The following is an 18702-nucleotide window of genomic DNA, read 5'->3' as shown; positions in this document are numbered from 1 at the left end:
GAGACAGGGTTTCTCTGTGTAGTCCTGGCTGTCCTGGAACTCACTCTGTAGACCAGGCTGGCCTCGAACTCAGAAATCCACCTACCAAGTGCTACCTAGCCTTCCAAGTGCTAGGATTAAAGGTGTGTGCCACCACTGCCTGGCTAAAGGTTGATTTATTTATTTACCTCATGTATGTAAGTACACTGCAGCTGTCTTCAGACACACCAGAAAAGGACATCGGATCCCATGTAGTTGCTGGGAATTGAACTCAGGACCTCTGGAAGATGAGTCAGTGCTCTTAACCATCTCTCCAACCCCACATGTAGACTTCCAACAGAAGATGTGGCCCAGGTTAAAGGTGTGTCTTCTTGTCTCAAGATCCAAATTAGGCTTGTCTTTCACCTCAAAGGTCCTAACTGGAAGTGAATCTATCCACGTCAAACCAAGCAGAATATCTTTCACAAGTCTGCCCTCCATTTCTAGATTGTACTTCATTCCAGATATAGTCACACTGGCATCCAAGAATACCCTTAACAGAGGTGTAAACTAAAGCGGAGCTCCAGAAGTCTACGGCTCTCTTCAAAATACTTAAATGACTATGAAACTGAAGTCCAAATCCAAGTCTCAATTCCCTGATTTACTGTTACACTTAATGTTCATTGCATGATTATAAAATGGTAATTACATAGAATTTTACAGACAAGGGTTCAAAGAAATGACCTACCTGGAATACATTTTTTATTCAAAGTACCAACTGAGCTGATGTAAATTTAGAGGTAAAAGAATACTATTATTGAGCCGGGCATGGTAGCACACGCCTTTAATTACAGCACTCCGGAGGCAGAGGCAGGCAGATTTCCGAGTTCGAGGCCAGCCTGGTCTACAAAGTGAGTTCCAGGACAGCCAGGGCTATACAGAGAAACCCTGTCTTGAAAAACAAAAACAAAAAACAAAACAAAACAAAAAAATACTATTATTAGTAGCTTACTAGGTTCGTGACATCACACTGTATAAAAGAAATGTTACAGAAGGTCTGCTGTTACATCACAGGGCTAAAAACATCTAGACTAGCTAGTTTCTTAGTGTGATTCGAAGCAACAGACATAAAATCTCTTAACCAGGCCCGGCGTGGTGGCGCATGCCTTTAATCCCAGCACTCGGGAGGCAGAGGCAGAGGCAGAGGCAGAGGCAGGCGGATTTCTGAGTTCAAGGCCAGCCTGGTCTACAAGATATCACTGCTTCCTACAATTTGAGTGAGCTACTTTGCATGCTGAGAACGTGAAGAGCTGTTTTTAAAATCCCTTTCTTTGGGGGCACCAAACTAAAGAAAAGCTCTCCTCTCCAACTTGTTTGTAGGAGTATCAGAGACTATCAAAATAGCTACTTTATTTCATCCATGTTACTTTTGTATACAGGGGTATGTTGTTACAGAAGTACAGTGGTACACTGATAATCTGTCTACAGCTCTCTTCACAAACACTTCAGTGACTAAGAAACTGAAAATTAAAACCTGTCTTAACTTCCTAATTTGATGTTACCACTAAGTGATCGTTAGCTACTAATAAAACATACTAATTATACAGAACTTTTGCAGACAAGGGTTCAGAGAGCTTTTAAATCTGGGTACCAGCCCTAAAGATGAAAATCGTTAGCCATTTTTTTCCTGCCCCTCTAAAGACGAAGGATGGCGCTGTCGTCACTCGTTCCGCAATGGGGCGTGTGCGGCCTCCGCACGTCGGAAGAGGAAGGTCCGCGTGCCGCCACGATCCGCCTTTCTTAGGGAGCCGATTTTGTCCTGCTCTGAACAAGATGTAAAACAGAGCCCGCATGCGAGCCCTCGGCTGCCGCGACATCAGCCCAGCGAATGAGAGAGCGTCGGGACTTCGCGCAGCACGCCGGGGTTCCGCCTCGAGCACGCTGCAAGGGCCAGACCTACCCGGCGAGGGACGCCCAGAGTGGCTCCGCCCCCCACGCCTCTAGCCCCGCCCCGGGTCGCTGACGTCAAGGGTCACGTGCCGCGAGATCCAAGCAACCAGGAGCGCCCCCGGTTCCGGAAGTCTCGCAAAGCGGCGCCAGGCTCCGCCCGTCGCCGTGACGTCACTCTCAGTCCCTACCACTACCGAGCCTCCGCGTCCGGGTACCGGGAGAGCCACGGTTTCCTCGGAAGCAGCGCGGTCGCCTCCGCGTCCCTGGTCCGTTCGAGAGAGGATTTCGAGGTCGTTGCCCGGGCCGGCCGGAGAGCACTTGCGTGCGGTACGGAAAGTCAGCGGCGCGCAGGCCTCCCCGCGCCAGCTTTTCCCCCCTCTCAGCCGGTCGGGGTGCACTTGGTTCCGCCGAGGCGCACGACGGTTCCGCCCCCTTCTTCCTTGTCATTGATGTTGTTGTTCTTGTCAGTGCCGCAGCCCCGACCGCCGGGAGCGCGAACCCGAGCCGGGGCCGCCCGGTTGGTGCGGTGGCGGCGGCGGCAGCGGCTGCGGCTGCGGCAGCTGCAGCTGCGCCGGCTGCGGGGGCTGCTGCGAGGACTGCGCAGGCGGCCGGGGACGGGCGGCCGGCGGCCGAACCGGATGGCTCTGTGCGGGCAGGCGGCCGGCGCCGCGTCGCTGCCCAGCGAGCTCATCGTGCACATCTTCTCCTTTCTGCCGGCGCCCGACCGGCTGCGGGCCTCGGCCTCCTGCTCGCACTGGCGGGAGTGCCTCTTCTACCCAGCGCTGTGGCCCCAGCTCCGCATCTGCCTCCGCGTCTCGCCGGCGGAACAGCCGCGGCTAGAGTTCCTCATGCGCAAGTGCGGCTGGTTCGTACGGGAGCTGCGGGTTGAGTTCGCCGCGGAGAATTATCTGAGCGGAGGCGGCGGCCCGGGCGACGGCGGCAGTAGCGGCGGCGGCACCGACACGGGCACCGGAGGGGAAGACGGGGAGGCCCTGCAGCTCTCCTCCCGCTGGCTGGAAGTACTGCGCATCTACTTGGAGCTGGTGTTGTGCGTGCTGCTCAGCATCCGGAACAACAGGTAGGCTTGCTTGGGGACCGCGACGGTCTGGCCTTCCGCTGGCCTTGGGAAAGATCCTGTGGTGTGTGCCGGCCGGCCTCAGGATGGCCTTGTGTAGGTGCAGCTATCCGTTCCTGACCAGACTATTTCCGGATACAGAAGAGGTGATAACGGGACTTGGGGAGACACTTTATCAAACGCCATTTCTGGAGCGTCTCAGGCATGCTTTCATTCATCCGTTCTTGTCCATGGGCTAGAGCTACTAGGCAATGTCATTATCTTGTGCGTGGGAAAGTTGTGAATTAAGGGTGAGGCCTGTACAAAAAATAAGGTGGTTTTCTGATTCTGAATTTGACCATTGGTGATGGGTAATTAATTCATAGTGACGAGGTGAGTAATTTTCCTTGCTGATGTCCATGATTACAAGAATTAACCTGTAAGAATTCTTTAACAGTCCTTTTCTTACCTGAAATAGTTTTATTAGCCTGGGTCATGTCCAAAGACTGGGAGGAGTGCTAGTTAAAATCATTAGGGGAGAAAATTGTCAGACTTGAAGCCGCATCCCATGCACCATCAGGCTGGACTTACTCCCAGTGATTCACACAAAAGTAACGCTACCTAACTTGGGGTGGGATAAAGGAGCTGGGCAGACTGTGGGGGTTAAGTATGAGACTGTCATTGTGTATCAGGACTTTACTATAATTCCACCTAGAGCTCACAGCCCATATTCGGACTCCAGGGCATAGTCCCTATGAAAGTCTAGTGCCTGTCAAGCCATATTTATATTTTCTTTATCTGGATATTCATTCCAACCTTACAATGGCACTCTTAATTTGGAAGAAAAATAATTGCAGCAGTTTACAAATAATTTAGTGATTGGACATTCCAACACTGCTAGGGTCAAGGCAGAAAATATTGTACTGTAGAGAGCAGAACTGGGTGCTTACTAGGTCAAGTGATGTACACGCTGTTCTGTGGCAGTTTTTCTCTAAGCGGTGTCCTTCCTTTCACAATCAATATTCCACCATGTTTATGTTAAATAGGGTTGAGAATAGATTGTGATTAATGCTAAGTCATATGTGTCATGTACATTTTTTCGTGATCTATAATTAAATCAAGAGTTTAAGCAGGGTGGTGGCAGCACACGCCTTTAATGCTAGAGCTTGGGAGGCAAAGGCAGGAGGATCTGTGACTTTGAGGACAACCTGGACTACAGAGTGAGTTCCAGAAAAGCCAGAGTTTCACAGAGAAACCCTGCTTCAAATAGGTTAAACTGTAAGTATTATAGCCTCATTGTGTATGGAAGCCAGGCATGATACAGATCTGGAATCCCAGTACATGGGAGCTAGAGGCCGGGAGCCTAGGAGTTCAAGGTCATCATCTTGGGCCAGCATGTGCTTTGTGAACTCCTGCCTCAAGAAACAAAACAAGGCTCGGAGTGGTGGCACATGTCTTTAATCCCAGCACTTGGGAGGCAGAGGCAGGTGAATTTCTGAGTTCGAGGCCATCCTGGTCTACAGAGTTAGTGAGTCCCAGAACAGCCAGGGCCACACAGAGAAACCCTGTCTCAAAAAATCAAAAAAAGAAAAAAAATTGTTTATGGGAACATGACTCCATTTTTTCCAGTGCCCTGTTTCCTAAGCTTTCACGTGAAGCCATTCCACTTCCTTGCTTTGATTTTATCTGTCAAGATAAGTAAGGCTAAAATTTTTTTTAATCAGGTTGGGGGCTTTCTCTCAAAGTTGAGCATAGCTAGAGACCAGCTGATTTGTTCTGTAATCAACCAGCCCTGAAAAAAAAAAGCGGGGGGGGGGGGGGGGGGAGGCATAGTGCCTTTGATTCAAGTAAGAACTTCTCAGTGCCTAGTTCTTTTTGGTATTTTAATCATCTATGGGTAGATCTATAGCATGTATACACAACAGTACTGTGCCACATTTTGGCTTTAATTCTTTTTCTTTCATCCTTACCATTTAAGTTTCTGTCATAATGTAACTTGTCTGCTCTTCTGAGTCTGCTGTCACTTCTGCTCACAGCTGGTGGTTGTCCACGAGAGTACACTGTGGTGCTTAGTAGCGTGTTCACTATGGACGTTCGTATTTGTACTATGCTATCTCTTTTTAAATTAAATCATATTTATTGGACTGGGGTGTGGCTTTGTTGATAGGTGCTTTTAACTTTTAGTGACACTTGTGATTCTGTGATTAAAAACTACAAATCTAAAACAGTGTATTAAAAATGTCACTTAGAAGTTTTTTGGTTGTTCTTCTAGTGTTGAAGTACAAGTGTGTTCAACCACTGCCAGTTTAAGTGCTGCTGGGAACTGAACCGAGTGCTTCCTGTATGCCAAAAACTTAATAACTAATAAGTATAAATATATATTCTTTATTTTTATAATGCTCTTGCTTTATGGTTTCTGCCATTTTTTAAGCAGAAGTGTATGAATTATACTGTATCAGCCATTCCGCTTCCGGGCCTTGTGCTAAATTGCCTTTCACAATGCATAGTCATGCCCCACAGGAAAAGAGCTAGCATGTTAACTTAGAGTTGTAGGGTATAATCAGTGGTGCCAATCTTCTGAGAGAATAACAGTTGGCTTGTTTTGATTTGTCAGAGTGATTATGGCTGCCATACTGGTATTGAATGTGTTAAGAACAGATGATCATCAACAATAAAGAGTACCTCTTTGCCAATAAAACACAGGGTTTCAGAAATCTTTTTCTAAAGGAGGCAAGACCTCCTACTTGTCTGGAACTGCAGTAAGAGCTCATTAAAATGTTTTGGGGAGAGGGCGGTGATGGCATTTTTTTGTTTTTGCTTTTCAAGACAGGGTTTCTCTCTGTAGCCTTGACTGCCCTGGAATTTTCTGTAAACCATGCTGACTCACAGAGATCCGCTTGTTTCTGCCTCCACAGTGCTGGGATTAAATGTGAGCCCCACCATCTGCAACTTAAAATGGTATTAAATGGATTAACTTGACTCTGCAGTGGTTCTGTAAGATGTTCTACCACATTCAAAACCAGTTCAGAAATACACTTGGAGCTTGTAGTCAAGGTGTTATAGTCTTGAGATGCTGTACTTCAGACTTAAGAAAGATGAAAACTGTGTAAGTTATCAGTAAGGTTTGGGATAATATGTAATAGCTCATTTATTAAAAAATACTCTCTTTAGGAGCATTCCCTGAATCTCATGTGATTCCCTGACTCACCTAGGCAGGTGTAGTTTTTTAACAGTAGATGTTGACATAATAATACTGTATAATTGATGTTTATCTCCTCTGTGTGCACGTTGCATGTAAGCTTTTCTGAATTGGAACATTGCACCAGGCCAGAGAATATGTGGGGTTGGGTTTTCTTCTTTACAGTTCTGACTTTGCCTCTCCTTCCTAGTGTGTAGACTGGCTACTTTATAGTTACATCTCTTCATTATCCTGTGTGTTAGTCAGCTTTTCTTATTCCTATAACATGTTTCAGTTAAATTAACTAATGAAAAGAAAGAGTTGTTAGACTTGGTGGTGTGTGGTTTTAATCTCAGCACTTGGGAAGTGGAGGCATGTGGATCTCTGTGAGATTGATGCCAGCCTGGTCTACAGAATGAGTTTCAGGACAGTCAGGGCTACGTAAAGATAGCCTGTCAAAAAAATAATAATTTCAATTACTATTTTGAAGGTTTTAGTCTGACCTATTGTTGGCTCTAATATTGTTGTCTGCCCAGTATGATCCCACTAGCCACATAAGTTTATTGAGATTTTAAATTAAGTAAATACCATTAAAATGTTGACTCATCCCACCTTACTCATGTAAGCAGCCCTAGTTAAATGCCCATGGTCATTTGCCCTGTTGCTTTTAGACCCATCCCAACTTTTAAATTTTCCACCACCGTCCAGAATGGATGTTCAAGCCTACTTGAACCATGGACTTTGAGAATAATCCACATCTAAATTTCAGCACTATCTCATTTAAATAAAAAATAATTTTAAAAAGGGTCCATTAATTCAACAAACTTGAGCCTTACTTTTCTTGAAAGAAAATGTTCTCCAGCACCTAACAGATACTGTATGAGATAGCTTTCATCTTGATGCGCTCACTATTTCGTACTTAAATGGCTCATTCTAGAATGAATATAATCTGTGGGGAGGTAGTGACCAGTTCATTCTGCCCAAGAAGTAGTGCTGGTGGAGAAAATAGGGGAGTCTGTGCATTCCCAAACAACTCCATACCTTAAAATGATGGTAATGGAGGGCCCCAAAGATAACTTTGAGGTCACTGTGAATAGACGCTAATCAAACTTCCCAGAAGAGCTCAATGAGAGTAAAATCTCAACCTTGCTTTAATCCTCGATATTCTTTCTTCTACTTGATCTAGTGTGCTAACCCCTGGGCTCATAGGATATGCCATCCACTGGGCTAAATCTGTTTTAAGCTTTGCTGAGCTGTTTCATTTCCAAAGTTTCTGTAAGGGAAGGGGTAGTGTTGAGTGGTTTTTAGAATCTCCCTTGGCTGAATTTCTTATACAAATTGTTGAAATTTTCATCCTAGTCTGGAATTGGCTTCCTTATGCCTTTTTTGAATCTTCTTTTCATTTTGAATATGTTTAAAACTAAGTATTTTAATTCCTTAGCTTTTCAACCATTTTGGTATATTTGACTCAGTTATTGAGGAGTGAACTACTAAAGCATTTATAGTGCCTTTATATTTCTTGTGTTTCTTCACTGCAAATTTGTACATCTATTGGGATCTGTGTCTTTTACATAGGGTCTTAATCGTCTTAGTCAAAGATTTCTCTTGGGGTGTTAATCCTCAATGCTACTCAAAGGAGAGAAAGCAGACATAGTAACAGCAATTCAGAAGCAGCCCAGAGAGTTAATTAAAAGCATAGAAAAATAAAAACAAGGCCAGGTGTGGCAATATCTTTAATCCCAGCACTCAGAGGCAGAGACAAGTGGACCTCTGTGAGTTCAAGGCCAGACTAGTCTACATATCAAATTCGAGGACAGTCAAGGGCTATATAGAGAGACCCTATCTCAAGCAAGAGAGTAAGGATGGAGGGAAGAAAAGAAAAAGAAGGAAAGATAGACAGACAGACAGACAGACAGACAGACAGACAGACAGACATCAACTATGGTAAATGTCTTCTCATACCAGAGACTCTCTTCTGTGCTAATGTGGGCATGGACATGGAAAATGCCTGCAAAGCAGCAGAGCCAAGGCAGTCTGTGTTGACATGTCAGGGCACAGACACTTAAAGTGTTCAGTCATACCCAGCATGTTGGTCAGTCCCAGTGTAAAGGGCTTCAGTATTCTTGTGTGGTAGAACCCACACACTTTCCTCACATAGACTCGTGTCTATGAATTAGTATCCTGGACATAAGCAGTTCCCAGGACATACTCTGACTCTCAGAGTTGTCACTTGATGGAAAGAGGAGACCTTTGGGGCTTGTGGATATAAAAATTCAGAGGCTACTGCTCTTATTGGAGGTGAAATTTGACTACAATAACTCTCATAAGATAACAAAGCACCACAGATAACCTAGTTATTTCCTTGCCCAGCACTGATGGTGTGCAAATATCAGATATCCCTTTTTAAGCTGTGTTGTCGATTTTCTTTTAAATCTTTCAGTCGTATATGTGTGAGTATTTTGTCTGCATGTATGTCTATGCACCATGTGGCCAGAGAGGGTGTTGGAACCCCTGGAACTGGAGTTAACAGGCAACTGTCAGTCACCTTGTGGGTGCTGGGATCCAAACCCAGTGAGACCCTCCTCAGAAAAGAAAGCTTTAGGGCTGGAGAATTGGCTCAGTGAGTGCTCTTATGTGTCTGATATTTCCTAGTTCCATCCATTCCCCTGCAAAGTTCATGAAGTCATTGTTTTTAATAGCTGAGTAGTACTCCATTGTGTAAATGTTCCACATTTTCTGTATCCACTCCTCTGTTGAGGGACATCTGGCATATTTCAGCTTCTGGCTTTTATAAATAAATAGGGCAGCTAGAAACATAGTGAAGCATCTGTCCTTGTTATGTGTTTGCAGCATCTTTTGGGTATATGCCCAGGAGTGGTATAGCTGGGTCTTCAGATAAATTGATTTCCAAAATGGTTACCAGCTTGCAGTTCCACCAGCAATGGAGGAGTGTTCCTCTTTNTCCACATCCTGCTGTCACCTGCATTTTTGATCTGAGTCATTCTGATTGGTGTGAGGTGGAATCTCGGGGTCATTTTGATTTCCATTTGCCTGATGACTAAAGATATTGAACATTTCTTTAAGTGCTTTTCAGGCACTGGAGATTGCTCAGTTGAGAATTCTCTGTTTATCTCTGTACCCCATTTTTAGTAGGGTTATTTTATTCTCTGGAGTCTTAACTTCTTGAGTTCTTTGTATATATTGAATATTAGCCCTCTACTGGATGCAGGCTTGTTAAAGACCTTTTCTTGATCTGTGGGTTACCATTTTGTCCAGTTGACAGTGTCCTTTGTCTTACAGAAGCTTTGCAATTTTATGAGGTACCATTTTTCAATTGTTGAACTAAGAGCATAAGCCATTGGTGTTCTGTTCAGGAAATTTTCCCCTGTGCACATGTGTTCAAGGCTCTTCCCCACTTTTTCCTCTATTAAATAAATTCAGCATATCTAGTTTTATGTGGAGGTTGTTGATCCACTTAGACTTGAGCTTTGTACAAGGAGATAAGAATGGATTGATTTGCATTCTTCTACACACTAACTGCCAGTTGAGCCAGTTGTTGAAAATGCTGTCTTGTTCCCACTGGATGGTTTTTCCTTTGTCAAAGATCAAGTGATCATAGGTGTGTGGGTTCATTTCTGGTTCTTCAATTCAATTCCATTGATCTACCTGCCTGTCATTGTACCAATACCATGCAGTTTGTATCACAATTGCTCTATAGTACAGCTTGAGGTCAGGGATGGTGATTCCACCAGAAGTTCTTATATTGTTGAGAATAGTTCTTGCTATCCTGAGTTTTTTGTTATTCCAAATAAATTTGCAAATTGCTCTTTCTAACTCTATGAAGAATTGAGTTGGGATTTTGATGGGGATTGCATTGAATCTGTAGATTACTTTTAGCAAGATGGCCATTTTTACTATATTAATCCTGCCAATCTATGAGCATGGGAGATTTTTCCATCTTCTGAGGTCTTTTCAATTTCTTTCTTCAGGGACTTGAAGTTCTTATACAAACCTTTCACTTGCTTGGTTAGAGTCACACCAAGATATTTTATATTATTATTAGTGACTATTGTGAAGGGTGTCGTTTCCCTGATTTCTTTCTCAGCCCATTTATCCTTTCAGTAGAGGAAGGCTACTGATTTGTTAGTTACTTTTATATCCAGCCACTTTGCTGAAGTTGTTTATCGGCTGTAGGAGCTCTCTGGTAGAATGTTGGGGGTCAATTATGTATACTATTATATCATCTGCAAATAGTGATATATTGAATTCCTCCTTCCCAATTTGTATCCCTTTGATCTCCTTTTGTTGTCTAATTGCTCTGGCTAGAACTTCAAGTATTATATTGAATAGGTAGGGAGAGAGTGGGCAGCCTTGTCTTGTCCCTGATTTAAATGAGATTGCTTTGAGTTTCTCTCCATTTAGTTTGATGTTGGCTACTGCTTTGCTGTATGTTGCTTTTATTGTGTTTATGTATGCGCCTTGAACACTTAACATGAAGGATTGTTGTATTTTGTCAAAGGCTTTTTCAGCATCTAATGAGATGATCATGTGGGTTTTTTCTTTTAGTTTGTTTATAAAGTAGGTTACGTTGCTAGATTTCCATATATTGAGCCATCCCTGCATCCCTGGGATGAAGCCTACTTGATCATAGTGAGTTATCGTTTTTGATGTGTTCTTGGATTCGGTTTGCAAGAATTTTATTGAGTGTTTTTGCATTGATATTCATAAGGGAAATTGAGCTGAAGTTCTCTTTTGTTGTGTCTTTGGTTTAGATTATCAGAGTATTATCAGTGTAACTATGTTTTCATAGAAAGAATTGGGTAGTGTTCCTTCTGTTTCTATTTTGTGGAATACTTTGAAGAGTATTGGTATTAGGTCTTTGAAGGTCTGATAGAATTCTGCTCTAAAACCATTTGGCCTTGGGCATTTTTGGTTGGGAGACTATTAATGACTGCTTCTGTTTCCTATAGGACTGTTTAGATGACTTATCTGATCCTGATTTAATTTTGGTACCTGGTATCTGTCTAGAAAATCATCGATTTCATCTAGATTTTACAGTTTTGTTGAATATAGGATCTGATGTTTTTATTAATTTCTTCAGTTTGTGTTGTTATGTTTCCCTTTTCATTCCTGATTTTGGTAATTTGGATACTATCTCTGCCCTCTATTTAGTTTGGCTACGGATTTATCTATCTTGTTGATTTTTCTCAAAGAACCAGCTCCTAGTTTTATTGATTCTTTGTATAGTCCTCTTTGTTTCTACTTGGTTGATTTCATTCCTGAGTTTGATTTATTTCCTGCTGTCTACTCCTCTTGTATTTGCTTCTTTTTGTTCTAGAGCTTTCAGGTGTGCTGTTAAGCTGCTAGTGTATGATCTCTTCAATGTCTTTAAGGGAGGCACTCAGGACTATGAGTTTTCCTCATAGCTCTGCTTTCATTGTGTCCCATAAGTTGGGATATGTTGTGCCTTCATTTTCATTAATTTCATTAATTCTTAAAAGTCTTTAATGTCTTTATTTATTCCTTCCCAGACCAAGTTATCATTGAATAGATAGTTGTTAAGCTTCCACATGTATTGGGGCTTTCTGTTGTTTTTGTTATTGAAGACTAGCCTTAGTCTGTGGTGGTCCAGTACAATACATGGGATTAATTCAATATTCTTGTGTCTGTTAGGGTTTATTTTGTGTCCAATTATATGGTCGATTTTTGAGAAGATACATGAGGTGCAGAGAAGAAGGTATATTGTTTTAGGATTAAATGTTCTGTAGATATCTGTTAAATCCATTTGGTTCATAAGTTCTATTAGTTTCACTGTGTCTCTGGTTACTTTCTGTTTCCATGATCTGTCAGTTGGTGAGAGTGGAGTGTTAAAGTCTCCTACTATTATTGCTGAGGTTCAATGTGTACTTTGAGCTTTAGTAAAGTTTCTTTTACAAATGTGGGTGCCCTTATATTTGGGACATAGATGTTCAGAATTGAGAGTTCATCTTGGTGGATTTTTCCTTTGAATATGTACTGTCCTTCCCCATCTTTTTTGATAACTTTTGGCTAAAAGTGTATTTTATTTGAATGGCTCCTCTGGCTTGTTTCTTTAAACCATTTGCTTGGAAAATTGTTTTCCAGCCCTTTTTTTACTCTGAGATAGTGTCTGTCTTTGACACTAAGTAAGGTGTTGTTCCTGCATGCAGCAAAATGCTGTGTCCTATTTACATATCCAGTCTGTTAGCCTTTGTCTTTTTATTGGGGAATTGAGTCCATTGATGTTGAGAGATATTAGGGACCAATGATTGTTGATTCTTGCTTTTTCTTGGGTGTAGTTTCCCTCCTTGTTTTGGACTTTATCTTCTATTATCCTCTGTAAGGCTAGATTAAAGATATTGTGTAAATTTGGTTTTGTCTTGGAATACCTTGGTTTCTCCATCTATGATAATTGAAAGTTTTGCTGGGTATAATAGCCTGGGCTGGCATTTGTGTTCTCTTAGAGTCTGAATGACATCTGACCAGGCTCTTCTGGCTTTCATAGTCTCTGTTGAGAAGTCTGGTGTAATTCTGATAGGTCCGATTGTATGTGTTACTTGACCTTTTTCCCTTACCACTTTCAGTATTCTCTTTGTTCTGTGCATGAGGTGTTTTAATTATGTGTCAGCAGGAATTTCTTTTCTGGTCCCTTCTGTTTGGTGTTTTGTAGGCTTCTTGTAAGTTTATGGGCATCTCCTTTTTTAGCTTAGGGAAGTTTTCTTCTGTAATTTTGTTGAAGATGTTTTCTGGCCCTTTAAGTTGGGAATCTTGACTCTCTCCTATACTTATTATCCTTAGGTTTGGTCTTTTCATTGTGTCCTGGATTTCTTGAATGTTTTGAGTTAGGAGCTTTTTGCTTTATGTATTTTCCTTGACTGTTATGTCAATGTTTTCTATGGTATCTTCTGCACCTGAGATTCTCTCTTCTAACTCTTGTATTCTGTTGGTAGTGCTTGCATCTGTGACTCCTGCTCTCTTTCCTAGGTTTTCTATCTCCAGGGTTGTCTTCCTTTGTGTTTTCTTTAATGTTTCTATTTCCGTTTTTAGAACCTGGATAGTTTTGTTCAGTTCCTTCACCTGTTTGATTGTGTTCTTCCTGTATTTATTTAAGGGATTTATGTGTTCTCCCATATTTCTTTCTCTTTTTTTTTAAAGATTTTAAATTTTATGTATATGAGTGCTCAATTTGCATGCATGCCTGCATGACAGAAGAAGACATCTATATTCCATTATAGATGGTTGTATGTGACCATATAGTTGCTGGGAATTGAACTCAGGGCAACCAGTGATCTTCACCACTGAGCCATCTCTCCAGCCCTCTCCTGTATTTCTTTAAGGGAGTTTTTTATGTACTCCTTAAAGTTCTCTATTATCTTCATGAGATGAGAATTTATATCTGAATCTTGCTTTTCTGTTGTGTTAGGGTATCCAGGGCTTGCTGTGGTGAGAGAACTTGGTTCTGATGTTGTCAAGTAGTATTGGTTTCTATTGCTTATGTTCTTGCTCTTGCCTCTCCCTATCTGTTATCTCTAGTGTTAACTGGTTTCTCTGTCTCTGACTGGAGCCTGTCCCACCCGTGAACCTGTGAGTCTGTGATCCTATGATTTTATGATCCTGGCTGAGTCAGAGCTCCTGGGGGTCATGCTGCCTCTGGGTGTGGACTGAGTGGGTGAGGATCCAGAGCAGAGACTCTGCTCCCAGCACAGGTGCAATCCGGAAGGAACACAGATCACATCACCTCTTACTCATTTTAAAGAGTATAGTTGAAGAAATGTTTAATGATTAATTCTGCTATATGACCACCAAATTCAACATGTAGAACTTTTTTTGGCAAAGAAATTCTACTCTGTCCACCATCTTTAGCCCTAAGGAAACAGTGACCTAACCCTACTGTTCAATTGTTCTAGAATTTCATACAAAAAGAATAATACAATAAATGTGATTTTTATACTTTTGCTTTATATACATAGTATAGTATATATATGAACTTTTTTATTGTTTATTCCATTGTGTAGATATGTTAATGATGTGTTTACCAACTGGATAATATTTAAATTGTTTCTATTTTTTTTCTATTATGAATAAAGGAGCTTTTGAATCTAATTCTTTATATGAATATATGCTTTTATCTCTCCTGGATAAGTTCTTCCTGTTGGAATTATTAACCTGTATCTTAACTTTTTAGCAAATTGAACTATTTTAAGAGTGTATCATTTTTCACTCTCAGCAAAATGTGCACACTTGGTGTGAGATCTAGTTGTTCCATATCTTTGCCCACACTTGGTGTTGTGAATCTTTGTAATTTTAGATATTCCGGGGTAAAGTCACATTCTTACTGTGGTTTTAACTTCCTCCCTGATAAAAGATGAACGTCTTTCATATGCAATTCATCTTTCATCTGTGTTGGTTGCAATGTTCTTTCAAACTCGATATATGTGTTTTATTGGCTTTGTTTTTGGCATGTTTTTCTTTTTCTGAGGTAGACTGTCCTGGAACTCACTGTGGAGCACTTTGGTCTTGGGTGTGTTGCAGTCCCTCTTTAGCCTCCCATGTGCTGGAATTTCAAGCATGTACCACCACATCTGCTTAAAAGTCTTTTTTGAATCACAGTCTTTTAATTAAATACATGTTTTAAAAATAGTTCCTGTGATCTCTGTTTTGCCTTGACAAAGGTAAACATCTCTTGCCTGTGTGCTTTACTGCCCCACACACATGTGGGCTTGTAATAGTCACAGTGGAAGTTGAATGGCAGAGGAAAACACTGGGATTGGTGACTCCTCTGGCAAAAATGGAAAGTGACATCATTTTACTTTATAGACTCTTATCCTCTGAGCATTTCCTTTAGACAAGTTTTGGTTGGGTTGGGTTGGTTTGGTTTGGTATTGGTTTGGTTGGGGTGTGGGTGTGTTTTATGGGTTTTTGTTTTTGTTTTTTCTGAGGTTTTTTTGGTTGGTTGGTTAGGTTAGGTTGGTTTGGTTTGGTGTTGGAGTGTAGGGGTTGGGGGATGTTTGTGTGTGGATGTGTTTTATGGGTTTTTTGGTTGGTTGGTTTGAATTTTTTTGCTTCTCGAGACAGAGTTTCTGCGTGTAACAGCCCTGGTGGTTGTCCTAGGACTAGCTTTGAAGACCAGGCTGACCTTGAATGTACAGCCTGCCTGTGCCTCACTAGTGTTGAGATCAAAGATGTGCGCCACCTCCTCCAGCTTATGGCTTATTTGAGTTCTTACAATTGACATCTCTTATAACTTGAAGGGTTTCATTTCCTAGTGTTGCACATTATTTGCATAAGGCCTGTAAGCTCAGTATTTGGGTTCCACAGTCAGTAAAGCCTGAGTACGAGTTTTTTATCAGGTCCACCTTCTTTAACATGCATGCTGTTTCTTCATACTGTGTGGCTGAACATGGTTAGCAGTCTGAAGCTCATTTGGAGTGTAAGTGAGTCAGAGGGTGGAAGCTCCTCTAGAATGTCCTCTACATAGTTTAGTATGTATGTGTATTAGTAAACATTTAAAAAATAAGTTTAACCATTTTTCTCCCATAGGAATCTCCAGAAGTTTAGTCTTTTTGGAGACATAAGTGTTGTACACCAGCAAGGAAGTTTGTCCAGCACATACCTCAGCAGGGTAGACCCTGACGGCAAGAAGATTAAGCAGTAAGTCATACAGTAAGCTCTACAGAGGCTTGTGCTAATTAGTCTAGCTCTTTTCTAGAAATCACAAGACACAATCAAGAATGGTTTTTGTTTTCAGAAAATATATGGGGCTTGGCAGTTAAGCACTTAACCCATAACCATGAAGAACCCATATGAATGCAGTATGGGCGTGGCAGACTACCTGTTCTAACCTTGAAAAGCTGAGAGACCAGGAATCCCCAGAGCAAGCTGAGCAGCTGACTAGCCCTTTCAGCAAGCTCTGGTCTGATTGAGAGACCTTCAAATGCATGCATGCACGCACGCACGCACGCACATTACAGAAGGAGGGGGGGAGGGAAGGAGTGTGCATGTGTTGGGGTAGACTATTTGTCCTAGAAACGTCTTAACCATACGTTTTAATAATAGTTATATGACACATGGCCTAAATCTTTTAGGATAAATCATATAACTTGCTGGGTAATTATTGGGGTATAAATTCTTAATACTTCACTTGTGTTTGAGTGTTTTGCCTGAATATGTATATATGCACTACATTTATGTCTGGTTCCCACAAAGGTTAGAAGAGGGAGTTAGATCCCCTGGAAATAGAATTGCAGGTGTTACGAGCCACTGTGTGGGTGCTGGGAAATGAAACTGCATTCCCTGCAGAACAAAATTCTCTTGCACACAGTCTCTTACTGCTACTTAGAGGTGTTAATTTTTCATTTGCCTTTGTTATAAAATAGGTCATATATATCAGTCTTCCATATTATTAGTATAAAAAACACTATTCTCCTAAGATAAGAAGCATTTCTACATGTTTAATGTATCTTATTTATTATATTGTAATGTGAATTTTAATTGCATTTGTAGGCTTAGTTAATAGAAATCAATTATTCAGAAAAAATATATCTCAACATTGAATGCCATGTAAAGTCACCATTAAAAAATTAATGCTGAGTACTAGTGACAAAATTGTGACATTTTCCTTGTAGAATTCAGCAACTGTTTGAAGAAATACTGAGCAATAGTAGGCAACTAAAATGGCTGTCCTGTGGGTTTATGCTGGAAATAGTAACCCCAACATCACTGTCGTCTCTGTCTGACCCAATTGCCAACACCATGGAACACCTGAGTTTACTGGACAACAACATTCCTGGCAATAGCACGCTGATCACTGCAGTCGAACTAGAGCGGTTTGTAAATCTGCGCTCACTTGCCCTGGATTTCTGTGACTTTACAGCTGAGATGGCGAGAGTCTTGACCGATAGCAACCATGTGCCTTTGCAGCGACTGTCTCTTCTGGTCCACAATGCTTCAGTGATGCTCAAGTCATTAGACAACATGCCAAACGATGAGCACTGGAAAGCCCTGTCACGAAAGAGCTCCAGCCTTCGGGTCTATCTAATGGTTTTTGATGTTAAAAGTGAAGACATGCTAAAGATTCTGAAACCCAGTATACCACTTGAGAGGGTTCACTTTGACAGCTACGTCACTTGTGTCTCAGGGGCTATTGTTGATCTTATATCCAGGCAGTATGACAAGTTCCTTACCCATTTTATATTGATGAATGATATGATTGACACATCTGGTTTTCCAGATCTTAGTGACAACCGAAATGAAGATCCATTGGTTTTATTAGCATGGAGGTGCACAAAGCTCACCCTTTTGGCAATTCATGGTATGTGGTTTTGTTCACTATAACTTGATATTAACATCATTCCTGAAATATCTTATGCTAGTAAATATCTTACAAGTAAAAAGTTATATCCCAGCCCTGAGTACTCTGAGCACTCCTCTAATGCTTTTCTCCTGCTACGGCTAAGTAAATAGATTGTGTTCCCCTGCTGTCATGGATGTGTTTGTTCCAGTCGGAAGATCCTAAACTACTTAGCACAGAAGGAGGGAAAGTATGGCTGGTATGTGTACAGTCTCATCCTTTAGGTTCTAGTGTCGGTATATTTACAATATTGTTGAAATAACTATTGGTTAGGTACATGTTTACTTCTTAAGCATTCATCTTAGTGTGTGAACTGTTCTCATTTGAATGGAATTGCTATTCTGATAAGCTAAGAATGTTTTACTAAGAAGACAGTTACAAAAATATTCTATGAAAATGACTTAGTCAAACATGGTATCGCACATTGTCATGAGTTTGAGGGGCTATGTAAGTGAGTTCTAGCCCTGCCTAAGCTACAGAGTGAGTCCTTGTTTAAAAATAACAAAACAAGCAAGGAATATCTTAAGTTCTCTATGCTATCTCTTGCATTGTTTTCGAAACCATTTTTCTTAGCCTACAGTTGTGATTTTCACATCTTCATAATTGGGCCATGCATTACAGATAGTAGCAAGAAATCGGTACATGTTAAAAGTAGTAGTAAGGGGTTCTTGGGAGAACTGGTTCAGTGAACTAAATGCTTACTGTGCGAATGTAGGACCAGAGTTGAGATCCCATGTAATAAATAGCCAGCCAGGGCTGGTGAGATGGCTCAGTGGGTAAGAGCACCCGACTGCTCTTCCAAAGGTCCAGAGTTCGAATCCCAGCAACCACATGGTGGCTCACAACCATCCGTAGCGAGATCTGGCGCCCTCTTCTGGAGTGTCTGAAGACAGCTACAGTGTACTTACATATAATAAATAAATAAATCTAAAAAATAAATAAATAAATAGCCAGCCATGCTTGGTGGCAACCTCAAACCCCATACTAGACCCTGAGTCCAACTGACTAGCTAGATGAGCCAGTTGAGATCTCGCTCCATTTCAAGATCCTGGCTCAACGAATAAAGTATGGAGAACAAGAAGGGCAACACCGGGCTGGTGAGATGGCTCAGTGGGTAAGAGCACCCGACTGCTCTTCGGAAGGTCCAGAGTTCAAATCCCAGCAACCACATGGTGGCTCACAACCATCCGTAAC

General features: G+C 41.6%; 1 protein-coding gene across 1 annotated transcript in view; it reads left to right on the top strand.

Annotated features, from left to right (window-relative positions):
* Positions 1 to 2036: 2036 nt before the first annotated feature.
* The window catches only part of Fbxo33 (F-box protein 33), an 18852-nt gene continuing 2186 nt past the window's right edge, over positions 2037 to 18702 (top strand). The window contains exons 1-3 of the mRNA XM_021178901.1: positions 2037 to 2986; positions 15699 to 15809; positions 16784 to 17469. Coding sequence (XP_021034560.1) covers positions 2358 to 2986; positions 15699 to 15809; positions 16784 to 17469 — 1426 coding nt within the window. The 5' untranslated portion in view covers positions 2037 to 2357. The remainder of the gene's footprint in view (positions 2987 to 15698; positions 15810 to 16783; positions 17470 to 18702) is intronic.

The sequence above is a fragment of the Mus caroli genome, chromosome 12 (assembly GCF_900094665.2).
Source record: "Mus caroli chromosome 12, CAROLI_EIJ_v1.1, whole genome shotgun sequence".
NCBI lineage: Eukaryota > Metazoa > Chordata > Mammalia > Rodentia > Muridae > Mus > Mus caroli.
Note: the sequence above shows the minus strand (reverse complement) of the source record. Positions and strands in the feature narration are given on the sequence as shown.